Source organism: Hippopotamus amphibius, chromosome 7 (assembly GCF_030028045.1).
Source record: "Hippopotamus amphibius kiboko isolate mHipAmp2 chromosome 7, mHipAmp2.hap2, whole genome shotgun sequence".
Lineage (NCBI taxonomy): Eukaryota > Metazoa > Chordata > Mammalia > Artiodactyla > Hippopotamidae > Hippopotamus > Hippopotamus amphibius.
The window spans coordinates 17344163-17371333 of NC_080192.1; the positions used below are offsets into that span (position 1 = coordinate 17344163).

Below are 27171 nucleotides of genomic sequence, written 5' to 3' on the forward strand. Positions count from 1 at the left end.
AAACAATCTGATATAACGTTTGAGGTGTGGGTGCCTACCTAAGAGTCTGGGTATTGACAGACATCTAAAGTTAGGTAAGATTAAAAGTTGATTTCCTGTAGGGAAGATTCTTGTGGAGAAGTTTAGCGGTGCATAATAGTCTACATAGCCTTAGAGGACATGTATGTATCGTGCCAAAATTTACTTGGGGCAGTGGTTGCATCAGCATCCCCTTTCTGGACTTTTTTTTTTTTTTTTGGCATTACCGCCTTCTGTCAGGAAAATTAACTGGTGATATATCTTGGTGTTATAGCTAATAAGCCCTCAATATTATTATTTATTACTGTGTACAAGCATGGTCCTGAGCAAAGCCTTGTGAGGTACAATTATGACTCTATTTTAGATGAAGAAAGTAAAGCATAGTTTTGCTCCAGTCATACAGTAAAAATAGTAGTATCAGAATTTCAACTCAAATAATCTGATTCCAGAGCCCTTTTCTTTGACTAACATGTTGTACTGTTTCTGACTATTCTTGTATTTCCCAAACTGTGTGTCTGGACACCCCAGGGTTGCTGTTAAATTTTTGAGGGAAACGCAGTGACATCTCTTGGACTCTACAAACCACTGCCTTGAGGTGGTTCAGCATTTCAGCATTAGATCACACTCCGTTTGACATACCTCTGCAAAGCTAGATTTTCAGCAGTGCTGGGGAGAAAAGGCAAGTGTCACACAAAAGTCAATACAGAACAAGAAGTGAAGGTAGTAGTTTCCAATTCCAAGGTTTGAGACGTTGTGCAGTGCCCAGCAGATACACTATCCTGTTAGTAAGTACTTGTGGCTACATGACATAAAAATATGTTTTTCTTTCCATTTATTTGTGTTACTTCTTCAAATGGCCACCAAATTGTTAGGAAATGAACACTTATTGTTTGGACATGCCTACTTAGTAGGACGGCTAGATTTTTTTTTTTTTTTTTGGCCTAAGAATGCCGTGAAAATGTTTCTAAGACACTACAGGTGCTGTGAGCTGAGAAACTTTGAGGACTTCTGAAAGCCCACCTCTGTAGGTGGAGAGAGAAGAATGCAGAGGTTTTTGGGCCCGAGGTTGGAAATCAATATGTGATAGTTCTATTGTTATATCAGTGCTAAGGTGTAAGTGTTTTCATAGTAATTCTCACAGGAGCATTTGATTGGAGTTGAATTTGAAAAGGGTGGTAGTAACGTAAAGAAATGCATCCCGACAGATCCAGAGTGGGATGGCAGTGACTGATAGAGAAATTTGGCTATTCTAGTGTTTCTAAAATCGTGTAGGTAGGTGTCTTAAAATTATGACCTAGGTAACGTATTCCTGAATTATGTCTAATCTGATAAAAATGATACCTGTCTTGTAAGTTTGTTGTGAAATTAAATGATTAAGCTTAGGGACTTCCCTGGTGGTGCAGTGCTTAAGAATCCACCTGCCAGTGCAGGGGACATGGGTTCAATCCCTAGTCCAGGGAGATCCCACATGCTGCGAAGCACCTAAGCCTGAGAGCCACAACTGTTGAGCCTGTGCACTAGAGCCCACGAGCCACAGCTACTGAGCCCATGTGCTGTAACTTCTGAAGCCCGCACGCCTAAAGCCTGTGCTCCGCAGCAAGAGAAGCCACTGCACTGAGAAGCCTGTGCACCACAGCAAAGAGTAGCCCCCACTCACCACAACTAGAGAAAGCCCATGTGCAGCAATGAAGACCCAACGCAGCCAAAAAAATAAAATAGAATAAAATAATTTAAATGATTAAGCCTAGAACAGTGTTAGGCACATAACAAGCAATCAGTGAATGTTAACTGTTGTTAATATTTGTTATTATTATTATCTCTTGTTTTCATCACCATCACCATCACCGTCAGCTCTGCAGGATGCGTATCCCACTGGCACAGCAGAATTCTTACTTGTCATGAAACATGGACAGAATGGTTTGTTAGTTTTCTGACAGGTTGAGGAATCTGAGAGGCTCCTGGACCCCTAGTGCTGTTTTTAGGCCCATCCGTAACTGGCTTGAACCCTGGAGGGATTCCCTTGTGAAGCCTTTAAACCAGGTTTTTACCAAAGACTGGTCTGATAAATATTTCCTAAACCCTCTTTAGTCCCTGGTTCTGCACTTATTTGGAACAGCCTCTGGGGAAACTTTGAGGAGAAGTTGAAAATTTTTTTCATTTATCTGATGGATTTAAGTCTTACTTTTTTCACCTGTCTTGGTGTTAATGACAGGACTGTATTCTTGATATTTTGGGGCATAAATTAATATGCTTAGTCCCTAAAGTCTCATACTGGGACAATCACCTCTTAATAACACTTGTAAAATAGCACTTTGTGTTATTCAGTCGTTTGCATGGTCTTTTCAGTTTATAAAGTACTGTAATATCTGTTGTTTTCATTATTATGGTATTTCCTCATACACTAGACAGGGCAGGTAAAATCTTCATATCATGGATGAAGAAATTGAGATCAGAAAGGTATGTAACTCATCCAGGATGACACAGCCAGGTTGTGACAGGTTCATGCTTAAAATCACAAGTTTTATTCTTTCCAACTTAGCGCTCTTTTATGATCCTGTGCTCTGCAGCCTCTTACCTCACACCCTAAAATGGGGAGCAGAACATGGGATGACTCAGAACTATTGGGGTCAATTCTAGGTCCCATCTTTTGATCTTAGAAAAATCATTTTAACTTCTCTGAATCCTTATTTCTTTGTTTGTGAAATGAGCTAATAATATTATTGTAATTTTCCTATGGGTTGGTTGTAATTAGTGTTGGACCCAAGATTCAAACAGGTTATCTGGTTCTATTTATTTATTTATTTATTTATTTATTTATTGCATTGGGTCTTTGTTGCTACACATGGGCTTTCTCTAGTTGTGGGGAGTGGGGGCTACTCTTTGTTGCAGAGCATGGGCTCTAGGTGTGCAAGCTTCAGTAGTTGTGGCACATGGGCTCAGTAGTTGTGGGTCATGGGCTCTGGAGTGCAGGCACAGTAGCTGTGGTGCATGGGGTTAGTTGCTCTGTGGCATGTGGGATCTTCCCAGACCAGGGCTCGAACCTGTGTCCCCTGCATTGGCAGATGTATTCTTAACCACTGCGCCACCAGGGAAGCCCAGGTTATCTCATTCTTGAATCTGTGCTCCTAACCACTAGCTACACTGACTCTTGCCATCATAAAGGGATAAAGTAGAATTTAAGAGTAACAGAGTTGTGTAGCAAGCTAGATGTACTATGAGATATAGTGACGGTATCAGCTGTTACTCCCAACTCTACCTGAATCTTCTAAAGTAAGTCAAGGTTTTAGAACTGTGGAGAATGTGTTAAGCTAAATGTTCACTGATTAAATGACCTGTGTGGTTATTCAAAATGTAGATGCAGCATCGGAAAAAAGGCTGAGATTTTTAGAAACCTTTATTCTAAAGTGTTTTTTAAAAGTGTCAGAAAATTCTATTTTTTTTTTCTTACAGCACTGGGAGGTATTCAGAAAAGTAACAGAAGTTTTCATTTTAGTTCCTGCACTTCTTGGTCTCAAAGGGAACTTGGAAATGACATTGGCATCCAGATTATCCACTGCAGTAAGTTTTTTCCTACCTCAAAGTATATATATTATCTATACATATATATGTACCGTTTCTCTCTATTGAAGAGAACTTGTATCAGGAAAAAAATTTTCTCCTCTGTCGACTGATAAATTTCTGAACCTCAGGGCTATGCTAAGTAGTTATGCCTGTTATCATGCCTGAAAGTTCCCTGGGTTGTCTGATCTGGGAATTACAGGCCCTCCTTTATCCTGAGAAGAGGAAGCATTCTTGCCTCCTTTCATTGCAGGGCATTCTGGCAATTATCATCAGAGCTTAAGATATGGGGCAAGTCAGATACTGAGCTTCTTAATGGTTCAATGGTTGGTTGATTGGTATTTAAACTTTTTGTGATTGTAAAAGTAATACATGTTTATCATAGAAACTGAAGGAAAGGGAAAAACGTATCAAGAAGAAAATTTAAAACTACCCCCAATTCTTTACCTAAACACAATCACTATTAATATTTTGCTATAGGTCCTTCTATACTTGGGTATCTCTACTAATACACAGGTATATCATAATGTAGGTATGTACTGTACTAAAAAAAGACCTGGAATCATCTGTATTCTCTTTTATAATCTGCGATATTCATTTGAAGGTACATCATGATCATCTTCCCATGTCGATAAATGTAGACCTATGTCATTTTTATTGGCTGTGTGTTTTTCTGTTGTATAGCTCTACCACGATTTAATCCATCATCTGTCATTGAATATATATAGATTCTTTCTAATGTTTTGTTGTTATAAACAATGTTGTAATGAATATTCTTGTACATGCAATTTTACATTCTTTTCTTATTTCTTTTGGGCAAATTCTAGGATTGTAATTCCTATTCAGGGAGAGAGAAAAAAAAAAGCATACTTTCAAGGCTTTTGCTACATATTGCAAAATTGTCATGCAGAAATGTTAAACACTTTTGAAAATACTGCCACTTGCAGGATTCTGAGGTTTTTTTAGTAGCCGAAAAGGACGTTGTTTTCTCACTATAACATTCTTTGAGGGTTTACCGTCGTGGAACCAAGTTATGATTAAAGTTAGGTAGCTGCAAGGTTCACTTCAGTGAGGCTTTAGCCCACTGAATATTAGCCAAAAATTAACTAAGCCCTCGTTACTAATTGCAGTGCTATTAGTACATGACGTTTGTAACTCTCTTTAAAGATGGTGCAACAAATGAATTTGTGAACTAGGGAAAAGCATTTGTGTATCTCAAGGTAACCAAGATGTGGAAACTGAACAACCGTGTCATTGATGGGAACCCGTTTTCCCTCCTCTTCCCCTCTCCCCATTTTTCCCAAGGCAGCTGCAAATTCCTTAAGGTTTCTTGAGTGAAGCAGATGCTTGGAAAGGAAATGCATTAAATACTGTTTTATTGACATCATTATTGGCTTACTCAATTAAGAGGAAATGCTGCATATGCCCTGTGGAACTTGCTAAGCCCTTTCCTTACGTATAAAAGGTCATACAGCCATACCTTGCCCAGGCAGTGATGAAGTACTGGGTGTTAGTGAGCTCTTGTAATGTGCCAGCACTGTGCTAATTGCTTTACAAGGATGTCTTATAACAGCCCTGTGAGATAAACACTATTCCTGTTTTATAGAGGAGAAACTGAGGCTTTGAACAGTTGAGTGATGAAGGGTGATTTATGAGAGCTATTTTATATTAGGTGGTTAGGGGAGACTTCTCTGAGAGGTGGTGTGTGAGCTGGAACCTGAATAATAAAAGTGAGTCAGCTGTTATCAAAATCTTGGAAAAGACCATTGCAGGTTACTGTTGTATCTAATCAGTGTAATGATGTCAGTGTAATAATGTCAGATGTTTATGTGCTCTATACAGATTCACTTTCACAGTTCAGCCTGTGTAACTGTATGCCTTTGTAATAAACAGAGGCCCGTGTAACCACATATCTATGTAGTTTAAAATTGAACAACAAGCTTACAAATTAAAAAAAACAAACAGACTTATCTTTCTACCTTGGCAAATACAATATATCCTTTGACTATCTGGAAGTCTGAGATCAAATTTAGAATTCCTGGACTTCTTGGGTTCTGTTTTGGATCACAGTATTGTGGAGAGAGCCAGCCCCTGGTCTGAGGCCTGCCCCCCTTCCTTTCCCATCCTTGGCTCTATGTCCTGCGCTTTGAAAGACCTCACAGGTACCTCAGACCTCATATCCATCTGTACCCCCAACAAACAGCCAGCCTTTGAGCACTCCTTGGCTTGGGCATGCACCAGTGGTGGCATGGCCTTCCTTCAGAAGGATTGGCTTCAGGAAGAGGCCCTGGAATTGGGCTCTAGGCCGCTTGGTCAGGGAACTTTATGGTCCCAGGTATTTGGAGTGTGGCCTAGATGGGGAAGAGACACAGGCTTCAAGTGGGCACACTATTGGGCCCTAAGCACTCTTTACCCTGAGGGCCAAAGTGAAGCCTTTTAAGCCGTAGGTCTCAGAGCTAGAGTCCCTTTTACAGATTTAGAGAACTACTGATTCTAGATTCCAGGAATGAAAACTTCTCTTGGGCTAATGAAAATTACATGATGTAGACGAGATCTCAAAGCTTCCTTGTGATGTACCTCTGCAAGATATTAAAACAGAGAGGAAAAGTTGTATATTAAGAAGGGTTGCTTGGACAAAATAGCCTTACTATTATACTCTGAAGGCAGCAGTCACAGAACTTACCAATAACCAGCAGTTGCTTACAAAGAAAGCAGTTCTTTTATTGGAACCTTCTTAAGTAACCAAATGGATGTACCTTGAAGAATACAAGTATTTCTTACATGATATCTGCTAGAAAAGTCCTGTCATTCTACCCTTGAGAAGATACTGAAATTGGCATGAATGCAATAAAAGCTGAGATATAAATGGAAATTCACTACTTTTTTGGTGTCTTGGAAGCCAGTCACATTGCTCCATTGTTACACTTTTAGATTCAAGGTTTAAATGCAGATTTTCCTCCTCAAGTGATCATATGAAGCAGTGAGTACATATAAAGATATTAAAATTTAAAACTGTGTTAGGGCAACACTCTTTGACCCATCTGAAAATATTTAGAAAGCATCATCATTAAGCAATATACAAAACTTCAGTTTATGGACTTATTTCAATGAAATTGCATCATCACTACTAACCAAAACATCACACCTGGGAATTAAAGACGACGTAAGTCCTTTATTAATTACATTTCTTTCCTAATTTAATTAGGAAAATATGCCTAATAATTGGATAGCTCCATCATTCTCACAGTATCTAGACTGGCAGGACTAGCCAAAAATAACCTTGATTCCCTAATGACTTCATTTGAAAGTGAGCATCTATATAGTATTACAGATGTGAAGTATAGTGACCACAGGATCAATCTAGCAGCCGTCAGTGCTAAGAAGTTATTTCTAAAAAATTTAATAATAAAATGGTAATAAGATTTTTTAAATTTGATTAAATTTCACATTTGTTCTAATATCCTAGAAGCTCATCATATAATGGTGACATTGGTGTCAACTGAATTTTGATTTTAACACTTGGCCATTTGACATCCAACTGGAATGATGTGTCTAGTATACCTCTAGCTTTTGTCTTAAAAAACAAAAAAACTTTTATGTAGTTTTACTAAGATTTTCAGAGCTAGTGAAATCATGTATATGTGTTCCATCTACCATCTTTTCCCAGTGATCTACATTTGAATTATGTTTTAAGAGCTGATGGGTTATCTAGATAGAACTCAATCCAAGAGGCTTTTTGGCAAGAGAGGAAAATAAAGAAGAGGTCTTGAAAAACAAGAGTGGCACCATATAAGGGAGAAGAAAGTTATCAGAGGGAGAGTTAAAAGGTGACTTTAGTTTCATTTTGTTAGAAAATGAACTTTGTTCTGGTAAATATAGTTAGGCATACAAACATTTAAGCAACTCGGTAACTTTGCCAGGAAAACTGAAATTTTGGCTAGCTTACCTCAAAGAAAATATTTCTAAAAGCGACATTCTTGAGCATTACCCACCACTTGTTTAGATTCAAATAACAGATTAAACATGCCAATCCATTTTGAAATAGGCCATGCCGTAGGGAATCTGGTTAAAAAAGAATATGCTGCAAATTAAATTGTTCAATTTGATCACATATTACCATTAAAGCTGAATTTAATGTTAATCTTTTTTATTTGAACTTAATTTGTTGTAGTGCCTATATTTTATATTAAATATTTTAATCAAATGTCTGATTATATTTATTTGTCTGTTCACATTTAAGACAGGGGAACTCCAAAGCTGATTAGAAGCTCAGCCCATGGTCTTCACTGCAGGGTCATCTAGCGGGACCTTTCTTTGGGGAGATCGGGATGGAGTTGCTATCTTCCATAGGTTAAACATTGTGTCACTGATTATAAGATACCTGAGCCACAAACTAAAGGAATTATTCAGTTCTCTAAGCAATTAAAACACCATAAACTAGATGAATATACCATATTATATCATAGCTTGATGCCACGAGTTACTACTTTTCCATCTACTAATTTGTTTACTTGTATTTTTTGAGGCTACTTGAGATAAGAATGTCCCAGGGGTTTCCAGGGCCAGAAGCAGGACCATTGTTGATGTGTTAGATCAATGGTTCTCAAAGTGTGTCCTGAACAGCAGCATCAGCAGCTTGTTAGAAATGCAAGTTCTCAGCCCCCACTTCCAAGCTACTGAATCAGAAACTCTGGGGAGTGGCTCAACATCTGCATTTTAACAGTCTTTCCAGATGATTCTGATACACTGCAAAGTTTGAGAACTGTTGTGTTAAATGAACAGCATGGAGGCCAGTAGGGCTGGGACCAAGTGAGAGAGAGGGAAAAATCACAGGGTGTGAGATCACCTTGTGGGTCATGGTGAGGAATTTGGTTATTGTGTGAAATGAAAGCCTTTGGAAGGTTTTGAACAGTTGAGTGGTGTGATCTGATATTTTTAACAGATTATTTTGACTGTTGTGTTGGGACAGAGCTATAGGCTCTGTCTAAACTAAACTCAGGCAAGGAAGCAAATAATACTGCAGGCTGGAGATGAGGTTGGCTTGGATCAGAGTGGGTGGTAGCAGTGGATGTAGATGAGATATAGTTGGAGTCCAGAACTCATTTTCAGAGAGAGTCGACAGAATTGGCTCATTGACTAGCTGAAATTAAAGACCAGGAGTTGTCACCTAAAATTTTCTCTGGATTTGAGAGGGGTAAAAGTAACCAAATTAGAAGATGGAAAAGTAGTAGCTTGTGGCATCAAGCTAAGATGACATGGTATATTTATCTAGTTTGTGGTGTTTTAATTGCTTAGAGAATTTTTATTATTATTATTATTATTATTATTATTATTATTCTATTTGGTTGCGCCGGGTCTTAGTTTCTTAGTTGCAGCAGGTGGGCTCCTTAGTTGCGGCTCGAGGGCTCCTAGTTGTGGCATACTAACTCTTAGTTGTGGCATGCATGTGGGATCTAGTTCCCTGACCAGGGTTCTAACCTGGGCCCCCTTCATTGGTATCACGGAGTTTTATCCATTGTGCCCCCAGGGAAGTCCCCCTGCCTAGAGAATTTGATCTCGAGCTTCCTAGGCTGAGTGCTACCATTCTGATAGAATGCTGGAGAGTCACTGTCAGCTGTAGTTCCGCTCTGATGCCCTATTTGCTGTTAAAGCAATTCTAGGTTAATGACTTCTTAACAACAAAAATCCCAAAGCCTCACCTTCTAGAGATCTTCATTGGCTGTTCGCTACTTGAAATTTTTATTACCCTTGACTTTGAGACCCCACACTCTCCTTACTCTCCCACCTTTTTTCATGGCTTCTTCTCAGTTTACTTTCTCTTTGGTCATCCTCTTGATTTGAGGTTTTCTTGAAGTTTCGGTACCTTGTCTTACATGTTCTCCATCAGTAATTTCATATGGAATCACTCCATCAGTAATTCCACTGCTGCTGGCCCACTGCTGACTCTCAAATTTGTGTCTTCGGTCTCTTTCTTGACCTCCAGAGGTGAGATTTTCAATTGTCTGCTCCACTCACTACATTCAAAAGCAAACGCATCGTCTTCTCTTGCTCAAGCCATACTTGCTTTCATTCTTGTCAGTTTATTAACGTTGCCAACCACCTCCCCGCTCTCTATCCAGTTACCGTCGAGACAGTCAGTTCCACCTATGGAATCCTCTTCCCTTTTCCTTATGCCCTTCCTGCCACCACCTTGATTCAGTTGCCTATTGTCTCTAATTGGGATGCTGTAGCAGATTTCTAACTGTGCTGCCTGGTTCCAGGGAGAAGGATGAACGAGTATAATTTTTTTTTTTTAACTTAAAACGAGCACCATTTGAAAGTCAGCTCTCTCATCTATGGTCAAGATATAATTCTTTTAAAAATTTTACAGTTTTTCTATGTTGTATTTATTTTCATTTATGAAAGTAGGAGTAAAAATCATAATAGCTATAGAAGGCCAGTCTGTGTACTTTAATCTTTTTGCTCCATTAAAAAGTCTTTTCTCATTTTTATGATTGTCTGCAGTAGAATCAGGTGAAATGAGCTTATGGGATTTTAATGAAGGCCTATAAAGATAGAGGACTTAAAACATAAGATATCAGATACAGCCTACTTACCCAATCTGTTGAAGGTCAGTTGTATTTAAAATTTGTTATTCTACAAAGCTAAAGATTAAATGTTTACAGATAAAAAAGATGTTCCAATAAAATAGGTTTCCTGTTTTAACAAGGAAGATTTAATAATGATGAAACCAAATCACCTTTATCTTGCCCTCCTTACTTTAGTCAAAATTTATTTCTAGAGGTGTAATAATTAACTTGAATAATTTTTCCTAGGTTTTTATCTTTTCAACAGTAGATACATGTTATAGTAGATATTCTTATAGATGTATTACAAGAATATAATTGAACAATAAACCAAGTAGTATATAATTAAAAATAAACCAAGTACAGTGATTCTATAAATTGTTGGGTTTTAGTTCTGTGATCTGAGGTCTAAAATTTTCTGCTTCTGAATGCTAGATATAAGAGAGTCAGGAATGATATTTACTGTCCCAATGACAGTATCTTTTTTTAAAAAGTCTTTCAAACATTTTCCAGGAGTAATTGCCTAGCACTTTCTGACTCTAGGCAAAAGTGATTTTTGTTACCACAAACCTTAATGGTTTGAAATTATTTTAAGACATTCTACCTTTTTAACTCATTAATTGAAAAAATATTTTTGAGCCCTTTCTATATGCCAAGTGCTGCTCTGTGTGCTGGGGAATCTGCAGTAAGCCAGAAAGCGTTCCTGCCTTCATTGAGCTCACATTCCCGTGGAGGCATATGAAGCTGGAGAAACCTCTTTCCCTAATAATTTTACATTAGACTTCCCGTTCAAACTGTAAAACTTCTAAAATAAAGAAAAAGATAAAGCCCCCAATAATGATGTTAATAACTATGGCATAATTTAAATACCATTACAATCTTAGTATAGTTTCCTAAATTTGGCATAATTCTAAGTTTTACGTGTTCTTATCATACCCTGATTGTTAGATACATGTGAGATTGCATATTCCTATTAGTTATTTTTTTTTTTAGATTTTATTTATTTATTTGTTTATTTATTTATTTTATTGGCTGCATTGGGTCTTTTTTGCTGTGTGTGGGCTTTCTTTTTAGTCTCAGTGAGTGGGGGCTACTCTTCGTTGTGGTGCATGGGCTCCTCATTGCCGTGGCTTCTCTTGTTGCAGAGCACAGGCTCTAGGCACGTGGGCTTCAGTAGCTGCAGCACATGGGCTCAATAGTTGTGGCTCACGGGCTCTAAAGCGCAGACTCAATAGTTGTGGTGCATAGGCTTAGTTGCTCCGCGGCATGTGGGATCTTCCTGGAGCAGGGATCGAACCCGTGTCCCCTGCATTGGCAGGCGGATTCTCAACCACTGCGCCACCTAGGAAGCCCTTCCTGTTAGTTCTTAAATTTAAGGTATGTTTCTTAAGTTATAAATACCAACTCATACGCATAGCTTTGTGGAGTGGAACTGCTTAAGTTTAATCTAGAACTATTTCAATCAACTAGATTTTCAGCTCTCCTTTCTTTGAAGCTTTATTGAGGTATAATTGACAAACAAGAAACAGCACAAATTCAGTCTTTAATTTGATGAGTTTCAGTACCTAGTATGTACCTGTGAAACCATCACCACAATCAAGATTACGAGCACGTGCATCACCCCGTGTATTCAGAAAGATACTAGAGTGTGTGTGTGTTTCAGTATATTGTTTTTATTATCAAATATTTCAAGCAAGTAAAATTCTAATAGTGTTCCCCATTCTAGTTAATGACAGAATAAAGTGGTTGAGTGAACCCTTCCAGAGAATAACAGTTACAAAATCTGGATAATAAATTATTTGCAGGCAATGGAAAGTGATCAAAAGTAGATAGAAACTAGAGTTTACCCTTTAATGACCATAACTACAGTGGGTAAGAATTGCAAAGTTTGTGGCTTTTTTTGCTTAATGGAATTCCCCAACCCTTGGTTCTCATGTGGTAGAAAACCCACAGTCTTACCAGCTTGAGGTGGCAAAGTTCAGGGCGTCAGGCAAAATTTAAAAAAAAAGGGGGGGGTGGAGAAGAAGAAAAGTGGGCAGAAATGTGAGAGGGCCCTATACTTGAAAGACAAACACACTGGCTAAAATTTATGTTTTTGCATTTTTTGACTAAGTGCCTTCTGTTGTTATGCATAGCTATAGTGGCCCCAAATTGAAGTTTTGTTGGCTTGAATTATCAGATAACAGAGCTTGGAGCTGACAGAGCAGGTGGGAATTTATGGGGAAATCCCAGCAGCATAAGGACTGTGGAGAGGGTGAGCCCCAAAATCTGAGTATGAATTCTCTCCAAATCTTTGGCTGACTATTAAACTACACAGGTGCACGAGAGATCCCTGAAAGACTGGACTAAAAAGCAGTAGTTGGGAGCAGAAAGAACCAAGCAGAGATATGAGCTGCTCCACACTGTGGGAGAGACAGCAGTTTGAAGTTTGAGTCTAGGCAAATTGACTACCTGTTAGAAGGAAAATCCAGTTGTCCTCAGAAGAACATAACATTATCCAGAGTTATTATATTATTACACTGTCTAGTTTTTGACTGAAATTACTAGATGTGGGAAGAAACACAAAAGTGTGATTTGTATTTAGTCAATGGAAAGTGACTCAAAGTGGGCCCAGATGTTGGATTTAACAAAATCTTCCAAAGCAACTAGTATAAATATGTTCAAAGAACTAAAGGAAAAAATGTTCAAAGAATTAAACATGTCTTAATGAGTGAATGTATCAGATTGGTGATAGAGAAGAAAGAATTCATGAACTTGAAGATAGAGCAATAGAAATTATTCAGTATGACAAAATGAGAGGAAACAAAAGATTGAGAAAATATAAATAGAGCCTTGGATACCTGACACTATAATGATGTTAAACTTATATGTGATATATAGGTATAGTAAGTATGGTAAAACTTTAAGATTGAGAAAACCAGGTAGTAGGAATATAAGTGTTATTTTTTAAAAGCGTAAAAGCAATTACAGCTGTATGAAATTATCTTTTTAAAAACTAACTTTATTGAAGTATAATTTACATGCAATAATATATGCCCATAATTTGCCACCTATACAATAATATATACATATAATTTGATAAGTTTTGACAAATATGTTAAATGTGTAACCACCATCACCAACAAGCTATAGAACATTTCCCTCACCTCAAAAGGTTCCCTTATTCGCCTCCTCTGTTAATCCCACTGCCAGGTAATCCCTCTTGCCTCAGGTAATCACTGCTCTTTCAGTCACTTTTTTGGGATTTCGTATAAATAGTATCATACAATTTTTCTCACTGATTATTTGAATAACTGTGTTTGCCAGGTTTCTCCATTAAAAAGTTACATTTTACCTCTTCGTAATTACTAAACAACCTGTAGGAAGGTACTTTGAGACTGTGGGCATATCCTGTTACTTAACAAACTTTAGCCAACTATCTTAGCACTATTAATGATTTTTGTCTGAATCCATTTTTATGTTGAAGGCTGCTGAATTGTGGTTTTCTAACTGTTATTCCATCTACATTTATTACTTAACATTCTACTAAGGAAAAGATTTCCCTGACTTTCTTATCTCCCTCTCTTCCTCCCATCTCCTCTCCTTTCTTTCCTCCTTCCTTTCTTCCTTCTTTCCTTCCTCCCTCCCATCTATCTGTCTGTCCGTCTGTCCATCCATCCATCCATTCATTCGTCCACCCACTCTCAGTATGGACTCAGTGGACTCTTACTTTTATTCAGTGGGTCATAATCCATTACTGCTATTATTCATTTTGATGTTCAAATTTGGCCAGGGGGAAGCCCTTTCAAACTGGTTCCTGTGTCCTTTTAACATTCCCTTATTATTTTCTGAGCATTTTGTTACTTTCCGGCACAAGATATGCCCGGATCATCTCATACTTTTCCTGTCTTAGGCCTGCAACCAGCCATTTCTCTAAGGAGCCCTGGTTTTTTTTTAGTGGGGAATAGTATTTAGAGATTTTAGGCTTTTTAAGCTGAGTAGTTCCATACTAATTTTAGAGTCCACGTTTATGGTATTTTCTTCTACCGTTTTAACTCATATTTTTAAAGGGCTTTATACATATTTATTTTATATAATAAAGTTTAACATCATAACTACCCAAGAAGTACCATTTTCACTAACACGAATATTTCACAGGACTGTTTGCATATTTCTAAATTTAATTTGTGGTCTGCATGAGAGAGGTCATTTAGTCAAATCTTCATACTTTGTGCAAGACTACCAGTATGTCCTTCTAGACAGATGAGAATCAACCTGTTTTAAAACTTCAGAAGAGCAGATTCTACAGCCTCTGGGGAAAACGTACCAATAACCAGTGGCTCACTCTCAATATGCATTTTATGCTCACTCCTCTAGTTCTTCTCTAAAGGGAAACATTTTCTTCCTAAAAGCCTTTCCTTACTTTCTTCCCGTTTCTTTGTTTTCCTTCTACTCCTTCTGCTTTTTTCTTCTTCCTCTTCTTCTCTTCCAGATGTTTAGTGTCTTACTGGATACAGGCCATGCTTACTTCTGAAATCTTTTCTTTGTAAAATAAAGTTATCATTTGTGAATATATTCTACTTAAATTTCATATCATAAATTATATTTCATAAATATGAAATATATTTTATTGCGTTTCATACGTTAACTTGCTACTTATTATTTATCTTATGCTAAAAGGATTACAGAGTCAGAGACTTCGAGACTGGAAGAGACTTAGAGACTGTAAGAGACTTAGAGACTGTGATCATCATTATTTATAGGACAATTGAACAGTGGACAGTTGCTCTGTCCTTTGGGTTTGGTCTGGAAAACAGAGCTGTGTTATGTATTGTGGCGATAAGAAATTTAACAGACCAGTCTGGGCTTACACAGATGTGGGAGGAGCTGAAGTGGGAGGATCAGAGAAACAGCCTGAAGCCCTGGAGTAGGGAAGAAAGCCATGGGTGCGTTGCAGTGAAGAGGTCTGGATGCTACCATATCTCGCCAATGAGACCTTCCAAAAATGATGGCCTCTCCTTCACTTCTGCCTTTCACATCTTAGGCAGGGTCTTCTCACTGGCAGACTGTATTCTGAAGCTCTAGGGAAGGGGATTTTGAGGCATGTCACTGAGGCATCGCTGGTGGTGATGGGACCAAGTGAATCTGGCATGGTTGCATACCCCGTTCATCATGCTCATTCCTTCTGTCACTTCCACCGTTCGTAGTCTTTTCTTAGACCAGGATGAACGTGTGTCTCCATTGATCAGCAAGCAGTCCTGGAGTCTTGACATCTTGTACTTTTTCAGAGAATCATTTTAGATTGCTTCCTATACCTACAGACATCTTTCTAAAAGTTAAATAAAAAAAAAAAAACCCTCATTTCTCTCATACCTATTTCTTTAAACATTGCTTGTACCTTGTTCACTAGAGCAGAGACCCAGGTTGCTAGAGCTATAAACACAGATTTTATCAATAATTTAGACTTCCGGGGCTTAGGAAAGAAATAATACAAGTAAAGACAGCAGGAGTAATTATTCGGAAACACTGAGAAATCTTAAATGTGCATTTGTTCAATACTTGGAGACTACGTCTAGAGTGAAGTTAGAGAATACAATGTGTTTTCCAGATTGGTGCAGGAGATGTTGATGTAGCATTTATCCTGTTGGTTTGAAGCCAAGGAGCTAAACTCTAGTTTACCCATGGTTAACTACCCATAAATAATTACCCTTATATATCTCCCACTTTACCCATTCATCTGTCTTCAATGACCAACCATACAATGAATAATTGAAACCTGGCTCAGTATATTTTCAAATAATGATTGCTTATTGCTTTCCAAATGACCACATTAGAAAAACCTGTCAGATTTGGGTATACATTTTTTGAATCCTACGTTGTTGAAAAGTATGATTTAGCTTACAGAGCAGTTGACTATGTGAATAATAATATTTTTTGGAGAATATTCTTCCATTTAGCCAACAGAATTATACATTTTAATAGTGAAGTACATTATCAAAATTCATATGTGAATTGAATGAATTTTTTATTGATAACAATTTTAGTCATGACTCAAATATAAATTATGCAAATATGAATGATTTATTTATATCTGGGCTTTTTGGTCAGTAGTTCTTGGAACTACATAAGTTCCATGATGTGGAATTAAATGCTAGGAGCTCAAAATTCTGTAATTATTTATGTTGGGCCTCAGTAGACAAAATTTGGCATGTTAGTATGACTCTTGATGTTAGTTGTAAAATATTAGAGGGCAGGTAGATAGTACTAACTGGCCCACTAGTTCTTATGAGCTAGTAATTAAGTTAAAAAAATTTTTTTTCCTGAACATTTCAGGTAAGCTGAGTGTGAGATGCAATACTTGTAGTAAATTTAGAATTATATTTAACGTGCAATGTGATCTCATCAGATATACTAAAGGACTAGTTTTGACTTTTTTAAGACTTCATACGCTGTTTAAACGGAGTAGAGAGAATGTAGATTATTCAGTGATACATGAAAATATTCATCTTAACAGGTAAATATTGGGAAGATGGATTCACCTATTGAAAAGTGGAACCTAATAATTGGCAACTTGGCTTTAAAACAGGTAAGTGAGATATTTATATATATATATATCTGTTTGTTTACAGATCTTGAGTTTTACTTGTAAGAATGGAGTAAATTTTAGTGCTCTTAAGCCTACTATTTAATTGTGTCAGGGAACCTAAAACAGTAATTTAGTACTATGAAAAAGTGATAGAATAAATGGATACCCATGGCTTCTGAAGGTTTTCTTTTTCTAGAAGCTGATCCAATTCTTCTAAATCTGAAAAATGTATAATATACAAAATATAGAATAAATGCACAAAATATTTTCTACCGTTTGTGCAATAGAGCCAAAATTTGACTTAATATCTGTACAAGTAAATATTTAGCACTTCATTGCTTCATTTTTCTACTTTGATTTTTTTTTTAAAGTAAATCCTCTATTTAAACCCAGTTCTTTTTTATATATTATGGTAGGATGTTTGTTTAAGCTGAATTTTCCTTAATTTGTTAGTTATTTTCCTTAATGTGTTAATATAAATGAGCACATTAAATTGTCAGTTGCATATACATGAATTATATATAGAATCTCTCTCTCTCCCACCATCCTCTCCTATCCCCAGGACACAAGCTTGCAGCCCTCTAGCACCTCTCTGGCAAGTGTGAGCTTAGGAAATGCTCACTAATTTCAATGTTAGGTCATCTAGGACATAATGTTAAGAACATGGTTGCAGAAAAGTAATTTCATGTAATGTTCAAAGACAAAGAAATAAAGGAAATTTTGGAATATAGGCTTTAAAAAAATATCTGTGCAACTGCTTCTAAGATCACAGGGTTAGAAACAAGAAAATCTGGTATCTAATCTCAGCTCTAACAGTAACCAGCTATATAACCTTTGTTAACTTAACCTTTCTGTGCTTGATTTTCCTCTTCATTTCCACAGTATTGTACTTGAGATGCCCATAATCTTTTTCAGCTTGAAACTGTAGGAAGCTATGCAGGGGTAATAACCCAAATATCTAACAACCAGTAAATAACTATAAATTAATATGTAAATTAAAATTTGAAAATATATTCTCTTTTATTTTTAAATACCCTAAACTCTTACTAAGTAATATGAGTTATACTGTAAGTTATTCAAATAATTTTCCATCTCTGCTTTTAATTTTTCCTTTCACTCTTAGTCTCCATCCTGTCTCCCCAAAAGTGTTGGTCAGGATGGGAGCCAGAGATGGCTGGAGTTTCACTGATCCTAGTTGCCACAGCCTGAAGTCTGTGTCTTTGTCTCACTCCACCAAGGATGCATGAGAAACAGGGAACCCCACACAGGCCCATCAGGACAGAGTTGGTGCCAGCCAGTGAGGCAGCAACTGGTTGGAGCCCAGTTACCTGGGGACAAAAGCAGAGGGGAGAAGAAGACAAGGTCAGGTGGGGGGGAAGGTGGTTGTGCTGTCTCTGAAGCTTTATCTGCTAAAGCCCGTGAGGGAGTAGATGGCGTAGGGAGGGGACTGGCGTGGGCTAGCAGTGCTCCTTAGACTAGAGGTGGCTGTGGAGGGTAGAGGTGGGGAGGGATGGAAAGGACAGAGGAGGCTCGTGCTGGCATTAGCTGGGGTGCGTTCTGACTATTAAATGGGATCCAAAGCAGAAGACCTGTCACAGATTTCTTCACAATTGTACACGGTGGCCACCTCAACCTGTCCATAAATTGTCAAATAAAGCGAAGTTCCCAATCCCATTGAAGAACCATTACCTCACCAGGAGGGATATACCCTGAGCTCACATATATTTAGACCTTTGACTGCTGTTAACCTCCCCAGCTACTCCTTAACCCAGACTTTGCTCTTCTCTTTGATGCAATTGGGTGTTTCCTTTGCAGGTTTACAGAATAGGACTTCTTTATCTCCGCTGTGTGTGTGTGCGCGTGTGTGTGCGCGTGCGTGCTATGATGTCTTACATACGTTCCCTAGCTCTGTATTTCCTTTCCAAGAAGTAAAAGCTCTGTATTTTATTTGTAAGAAAAACCTTGGAATCACAGTGCTATAATTTAAATTATTAATTAATTTTATTGTTTTTACATATCATATTATGTACTAACCAGTATAAGAGTGCTGAAGTATCTTAGCAACTGGTGCAAGCATAATGATGCTGACAGCATGACTCTCAGCTCTGAATCTGCTGTAATGAAAGATGTGGAGCTGGAATGTAGGATATCTGGCCTTGCTCGCCCAGGCTCTTCCATTAATTTACTCTATGACAAGGTCAGGCTACTCGGGTTTTTCACCTGGAGCCCTAGATTCCAACACATGGATTGGCTTCAGAGAGTCTAAGCACCCAGAAATTCTACTCAAAATATTGAATGCATGTGTGTTTTCTTGGAGGGTAGAATCTATAAATTTTTCACCAAATTGTCTGTGGAGTTCATGACACAAGCAAAGTTAAGAATCGGTGAACTAGAGATTTCTTTAGGGTTTCTTTTAGTTCTAGCATTTGAGTGCTGTAATATGATTCTAAGAGTTCACAGTCAGTATTCCTTTTTTTTAGTTGCCATTTTTTTTTTGAGGGTTGCTTTGTGCTACCACTATGGGAAGTACTTTATATATTTATGTTAATTCATTTAAATATCAAAATAACCCTTTCATGTTGGATATTATTATCATTTTTCAGATTAGGAGCTAAAGTTTTTATAGCACTAATCACGATTGTGACTATTTGTGAGGTTATTTTTTAACGTCTGTCTCTCCCATTGACAAGGAGCTCTGTGAGGGCAGGAAATAAATCTATTTTGACCGCTGTTGTAGTCCAATACCAAGCATAGCACCTTGTATCAGTTCATAGTAGATCCTAAGTTAATGCTTGTTGGATGAATACATTTAAATAACTTGCTGCAAGATTAAGTGGTATAGCTAGGAATCAAACCCTTATCATTTGATTATAGAATCTAATCTCTTGCCAATACTGCCTTTAGAGTCAGACTTCAGTTACGTGGATTGGGTACTTTTCAGGCTTAAGGTTGGTATTTTCTTAGATGATCTGTGGATTACACCATCAAAGTCACTTGGTGTACTTGTTAAAAATAGATTCCTAGACCCCATTCCATACCTACTGCTGCCAGATCAGGGTACTTTGAGAACCTACCACCTTAGAGAATAATAAAACTAAAGTGTAGTAGATTCTTCAAAAGGTAAGGCAGCTCAATTATCATATGTAATACTTTCTTCTGACTCCTTGTATGCATATTTTCATCATCGAATAAAAAAATGTGTTTTCAAAATGAATAATTCAGTGGGATTTCATTAAAAATTTTTTTAAGGTTCAAGCAACAGTAGTTGGCTTCCTAGCAGCTGTGGCAGCAATTATATTGGGCTGGATTCCAGAGGGAAAATACTATCTTGACCATTCTATACTTTTGTGCTCTAGCAGTGTAGCAACTGCCTTCATTGCATCTCTTCTGCAGGGTGAGTAAATTTGTAAATGTCTACTCCACAATCTTTTACTTTCTAATTGCTTATTTTCCATGTTAACTATTTTTATTTAAATGATACTTGTTCACTATAAAAAACAGAGAAGTTATCTACAAACTTTTAAAATAGCTTATTTCAGATATTTTTATATGTAAACGTTAGTATAGAGCAAGCTTTCTGAGGTTGTATCCTGGCTTTAGAGCCCCTGGTACAGCTCCCAAGCAAGACCCACAAAAATAGCCGAGATATTCCGTTGTTTCTGTAAGTTCAGTTAATTGAGAAGCGCCTTTGTGGAAATCATGCAGAAGTTTTACTGGCTTGTCATTTGAGTAACAAGTATTCCAGGAATTCTGGATTTCAAAAGCTTCTCTGTTAAAATTTTTTAAAGTTTCAGATTTCAAAAAAATTCCTATACTGTTTCTGTGGTAACACAAGTATAACCATATGCTTAATACAGCATATTGTTGGCTATAGGTTGTTAAAGAGCCAGAAGGTTTTTTTTTTTTTTTTTATAGTTGTGGCACATGGGCTTAGTTGCTCCATGGCATGTGGAATCTTCCCAGGGCAGGGCTCGAACCCGTGTCCCCTGCATTGGCAGGCGGATTCTTTACCACTGCGCCACCTAGGAAGTCCTAGCCAGAAGGTTTTAATGTTTAACTACATTATAATTTTTTAGTTGGGATATCGTTCTTTGTAATATGAACTTTATACTAGAGAACTAGTTTATTATGGAATCATAATCATAAAGACTTGGTAATTTTTATTTTATAATTGCCATCTTCTCATTTTAGATCACCAGCAAAATGAAACATTCTCATGTGAGGTGATCCTACAAGGAAGCTAACTTTTGGGGCTAGGTTCTGATAATTTAGAGAATCTTATTAAAATTAAGCCGACTTCCAAAATATTTTCAAGCATTTTGTTTTAGTACTTAAATTATACCAGAGGTAGTTTCTTGTCTTTATATAGAATTACTAGAATTGAATGGTGAAAGAAGAGTGAGTTATGTTATTGGAAAATTAATTTCTGATAAAAAAGAAATGTTAAAGCATTAGCACTCTATTTCTTTAGGCTCACTTGCTTCAGTTTTCTTTCTAATCTTGTTTCCTTTAGAAAGAATTGTTTAAAAATTTGCAGACTAACAAGTGTTTGTAATTGCCTGGGATTTTTAAAACCATAAAAATTCAGATTTTTAAAATACATTTGTTTGCACCTTCTTACTTTGAATAATGTGTGTTCTAATTTCATGGAAACTTCACCTTTATATATGTAGAGCAGATAATATTGTCCACCTTTTATAGGTGAGAAAACTGACTCAGGTAAGGTGACTTGTCCAATTTCATCAGCTTGTTCACAGAAAAATCAGAATTAAAACCTGATTCCTGCCTCCCAGCCCTTTCTACTGGTCCATGACGGTGATATATTTGTTTTCAGCTGAAACTATATAGAAGGCATTCTGTCATAGGAGAACTTTCCACGTTGATCTTTAAATGTGCTGATTTTGAAAAAAAATTTCTATATGATCACATCTTAATTGATTATTGTATAATACATTAAATTTTTTTTTCTGTTATTACTTCTTTTTTTCTGTTTACAATGATATTATTGGAAAGGTAAGTCCACAGATTGAAAAGGCCTCCAGAATAAGACGTGAGTCATTGAATGTTCAAAGACAAAAATTCTACTTTCAATAATTTTGGCTTTATGGGGTGGGTGGTAGAAAAAACATTGTTACTTATAAGCTATGTGACCTTAGGCAAGAATTTAAACCCACTCCTAGGACCTCAGTTTTATTATCTATAAAATGAATATGTTATAATTTTCAGTCTAAAAATGTAGTGAGATTCTGCTTTTTGTTTTTAATAGCCATATTTAGGCTTCCATATTGATTTATGGTTAGCACGTAAATGACCTAATCTTAAATTTTCTCTGCACTGCATCCTCTTAATGCGTTGGCTTGAGAAAATCTATACAATTGGGTATGGGTATAAGTGTTATCATTTTTCTCCCCTTTCTATGATTCAAGAATACCAAGATTTAAAAGTACAAGTACACAGTCGCATTTTCATCTTCTGTTGTTATAGATTCAAAGACAAACTTTGGGTTTAAAGAATATCCTTTACAAAGACTGCTTCTTGAATTCTGACCTCCAGTGTTCAAAATTTAATTACTTCCCACTTCTTAACACTTCAGCACTTTTTAATATTAAAGTGAAGCAAGCAATTCAGGCTACCACCATGTAAACATATCTGGTTTTGTTGGCTTTCTTCCCAATTGCTATGTGTATAAATATGACTCCCCTTTCTTTGACATTTTCATACTTTACTTGAGGGTTAAAATAAAATCTTTGGCTTTGATACACAAGAATACATTACATCCAAGACATGCATGTCACTAAATTTGGAACTTTTTAGCTTTAATGTTATTTTACCATAGATTTTCAGGTCTCTAAGTGCAGCACTGACCTTCTCAAATCTTTTGAAATTGAAAGACATTTTGCCGAAGCATTCAAGTAAAATGTTTTGTTTGCTTTAGTCAGCTTATCTAAGCAGTCTAACCAGAAGTGTTATGCTGTTTGTCTAGCCTATGTATTTCAGTATTTCAGGGGGTTTTCTTTAAATGATAACAGAAAAGTAATGAGCTTTATTTATTTATTTTTTTTAGGAATAATAATGGTTGGGGTTATTGTTGGTTCCAAGAAGACTGGTATAAATCCTGATAATGTCGCTACACCCATTGCTGCTAGTTTTGGCGACCTTATAACTCTTGCCATATTAGCTTGGATAAGTCAGGGTTTGTACTCCTGTCTTGGTAAGTTGACTTGAAATTAAATGTAATGCGTTATTCAGAGTCTCTTTAAATAAGTATTGTTGCAGCTATGTCATGACTCCGTGGTGGCCTTCATCTGCATTAGAACTGCAGTTGAAGTGGATTAGAACAATAACTGCTGCTTGTACACCTACTGTGTGTTGCGGTTCTCACATACCTTTTCTCCTCTTAAAGAGTTTAAAACTCTAAAAGGTAAGGATTATCATCTCTAATTTCAGAGGAGAAAACTGAGGATCATAGAGGTTATGTGTGTTACCCACTGTTGGTAGGAAGGTTGACACAGGTCTGTCATAGTCTATGAATTCTGCCCTTTCCTCCAAATGTGTAGCCACTGAGGGGTCAACCCACAGGATTCTGATATGTGTGTTGCACTATTGTCTCAAAACAAAGGTTATGGTGGGCTTCCTAGGTGGCGCAGTGGTTAAGAATCTGCCTGCCAATGCAGAGGTCACGGGTTCGATCCCAGCTCCAGGAAGATCCCACATGCCGCGGAGCAACTAAGCCCATGTACCAAAAAAAAAAAAAAAAAAAAAAGGTTATGGTGGTGTTTGAAATTTAGTGACTTCCCCCATCAGAAACCAATGTGGCAATTAATACTAACAACCCAAAAATCACCATGAAAATGAGCCTGAATGCTGTGTGAATTTGGAGTCATCTTGTACATGTGATTCCTGATAATAGTAATAGGGTATTTATAGAATGTAATGAATTGTTGTAATGCAAATTTATACTCAGGGGCTATTGTTAATGTAAATGTATATGCTTTGTGGGCATAGGTTTAGTGCTAAAAGCTGACTGTAGTTTCATTTTTTTTAGATGCCAAATTTTTAAAAAATTAAAAGAAGATTAAAAAGTAATAAAAGAGAGAGTTTATAAGCCAAGCTGGAAGCAGACATTTATTCACATATCCTCATGTATTTTCATGGATGCTAGATAGATTGTGGTATGCTTTAGAATAAATCTAAAGTATATTTGGTTTGAAGAAGTAAGAGCCCCAGATAAATGTTTTTGAACTAAAGAAAGGGCTTTAACCTGTCAGAGGCAGTCATTTTCTAATACTTTTGGAGATATCAAGAGAAGTTTCATTTAGTATATAAAATTACCTTAAATTATTTAATGACATAAAAACAATACTCAAGACTTGATATGTATATTCAAGGAAAATTCTCATTTAGAAGATAAGATGCGTCTACGTGAAGTAAGGTAGAAGACGATAAATGATCAATGGGCCAAATGTAAGATATTGTTCTTATAAAAATGGAAAGTATATTATTTGCAGACTTGGGTACTTAAGTTACCATGATGTCATTTTTAACACATTTCTCAGCTGCCTGCCAAATACCAGGGTGTCTCCACCAGTTGAAGCCGTTGAAGAATGTTACCATAATAAATATAACAATTGTTATAATGATACAGACTAAATATTACAATATTCCATAACATAAAACAACTTCTGAGGAAAATAATGTGGGCTCACTTTTTAAATTTTATTTTTAAAAATTACACAGATGATAAACTCTCTTCATAAAAGACTTAATCGTACTATGTTATTCTCTAAAACTCTCAATATTTTGAGTGTTATAGATGATACATTAGTAGTTTAACTAGATCAGGAAATCTAAAAGTGATATATAATGAGACCATAATTTTGTAAAATAATTTTATTGTTAAATATTGCTTAGCCTTTTCTAAGCCTTTACTTGTCTTCTGAAAGATGGTTCAAAGTAATTCAAGATGAATTAATTAAAACAGGATCTTTTACAGTTCATCTATATCATTTGTTTCCCTAAAATGATATTTTTTTCATGGGCTACTGATAGATTCGAAGTTATTTTAAACAATTTCGGAAGTGTCAGTTTTGGATTTCTAAAGTGTTTGCATTATGAGCACTAGAGGGCCTCATAGGACCAGCAGTTGGAAACCTGGTATTGGGGGCATTCTGAACACAGAGATTAGGGATGGACACTTTTAAATCCCAAAATCCCATTCATCTTGCTGAGTGGGATGCCTGGCTCTTGGAGACAAAGTTTAATTCCTAAACTATATTGGAAACATTTAGCAGTCTTTAGAGATAAAAAGAGGATTTCATGGCAGCCACAGGCTTTGGTTATAAATAGAGGCCATGAATTATGTGGTGCTCAAAGAACCCGACTTTGAGAAAAGTCTCACTTAACTCCTCACTTAGAGTTTTGAATATTCAGAGATGGCTTTGAACAGCTCTCTTTGTGTCCTGTTAATGTCAGTACATGTATGAAGGCTCACTCTACATTCAGTCAATGTGCTACCTTTCTTTTACTCTTGATAAAATGTGCTGATTTCTGATATCTGAAGTAAATATGGAACATCCCCCCTTGTCAGCTCTCCAGTTCTCCAAAAAAGGACAAAAGAAACAAAACTTTGTTTCCTGTTGCAGACTTTTGTGGTCACCCTGAGGCAGTCTTTATTGCTTAAAGACTTACACAGAGTTAAGGTTTTTGCTTGGTGTTCAGGCCTGCCGGAGTCTTACCTTCTCAGCCTCCTGCCCGCTTCTCCCTTCCTTGTACCTCTTTCCTTGTTTGTACTCCAGCCAAACGGCCAAACGCAGTAAACAGCCATTTGCTGATCCTCATACACCGCCTGTGATCTTTGTCTTTTCTTTCTTGTTGTTCCCCTCCTCTCCGTGAAGGCAAGGCAGAATCCTTTCAATACTAAATTCATAGATTTCCCTAATCTTAGGTAAACCTTTTCTCCTCTGAATTCCCATAGCACTTCACTGACACTTCTCTTAAGACATTCTTTACATTTGGCCAGTCACTGTAGCTTTTCAAGTAATGTGGTGTCTTACCTTATCAAGGGTATAAGCCTCTTGAGGACAAAACTGTGTCTTTATTTTTTTTATTTGTTCTATAGACCCCACAGTGCCGTATACATAGTGGATGTTAAATAAATAGCACTTCACCAAATACTTTATTCCTTTTGAAAGCTATCCAATTAATGTGAGTAGAAATTATTCAGGAAGTGGCATGTGTATGGAAAATGAAGGATAAATATCCCTCTGAATGACTTCGCCACGATTCCTGTCCAATAACATAATAATTTGTAATGAAAAAATGATCCTTTCAATGAGGATATAGTATTAGGAAAATAATGAAAGGGTATACTGCCTTAGCAGAATGTATCGAGAAATTAGTATCACTGTAGAAAAATAAAAATGGCAACATGTGGCTAGAAAAGATCTCTTTCAGGAACTTCCCTGGTGGTCCACTGATGAAGACTTTGCCTTCCAGTGCAGGGGGTGGGGGTTCAGTCCCTGGTCCAGGGAGCTAAGATCCCACATGCTTCTCGGCCAAAAAACCAAAACATAAAACAGAAGCAATATGGTAACAAATTCAACAAAGACTTCAAAAATGGTCTGCATCAAAAAAAATTTTTTTTTAAATCTATTTCAAATGAAAATGGAAGCAGAATTAGAAAGTCAGTTTTGAGAGTAATCTAAGGTCTAGATTATGATATGCTTAGGTAAGACTAAATATAAAGGCATTTATTCATCTATATAGTAATCTTTAAAAGCTGTTAAAAGGATCTAACATTGGGCCAGTAACTGAAATACCTGTACACAATGATTGTTGCCTTTTCTTTTTCTTGTATGCATAATTTTAAGAGGATTTTAAAAACTCTTTTTCAATTATTTGTAACTACATGGCTATATAATCCTTGTATGTACATGATATATACTGATTTGAAAAATTATTAGCTTTTCTCTTTTAAGGCAAGATCTGAGAAGCAAAATTGTCGATTCGTTTCTCATTCTTCAAAGTTAGCTTTAATAAGATGGCTTAAGAAGCAGTAAGCTTTAAGAGCAATAACAGTCAGCCCCAGGTTGTTACTTGGGTCCTGTGGAGACTAACAGGGATGCCACCTGGTTATTTGCAAAACATTCTAGAGTATCACTGCCTTGATGTGGTGATGTGAGTAGAATCTAAAATTATCATGCATGCCACTCTTCTGCAGAATTCTTTATAGCACTGTACGATCTCAGTTTAGAGTGATTCCTAGAAGGTCGGCTTAGTGAGAAAATTCTGATGGTTATTATAAAGGGCATTTTGAAAATTGTTTACAACTTTCCATTGCCCATTGCTTTGTTGTTCGCACACAAACAGCTAACATATTAAAATGTCACTCATAGCAGCAACATATTTCAGAAGAATTTAGAGGGAAAATAATGAATGCTATTAATGAAATTGCGTAACAATAGT

General features: G+C 36.8%; 1 protein-coding gene across 3 annotated transcripts in view; it reads left to right on the forward strand.

Annotated features, from left to right (window-relative positions):
• SLC41A2 (solute carrier family 41 member 2) overlaps positions 1–27171 on the forward strand; it is a 126894-nt gene that overhangs the window by 41020 nt on the left and 58703 nt on the right. For all 3 annotated transcript variants that reach the window (XM_057742642.1, XM_057742640.1, XM_057742641.1), the window contains exons 3-6: positions 3469–3576; positions 16636–16707; positions 19957–20101; positions 22772–22918. In XM_057742642.1, coding sequence (XP_057598625.1) covers positions 3469–3576; positions 16636–16707; positions 19957–20101; positions 22772–22918 — 472 coding nt within the window. The remainder of the gene's footprint in view (positions 1–3468; positions 3577–16635; positions 16708–19956; positions 20102–22771; positions 22919–27171) is intronic.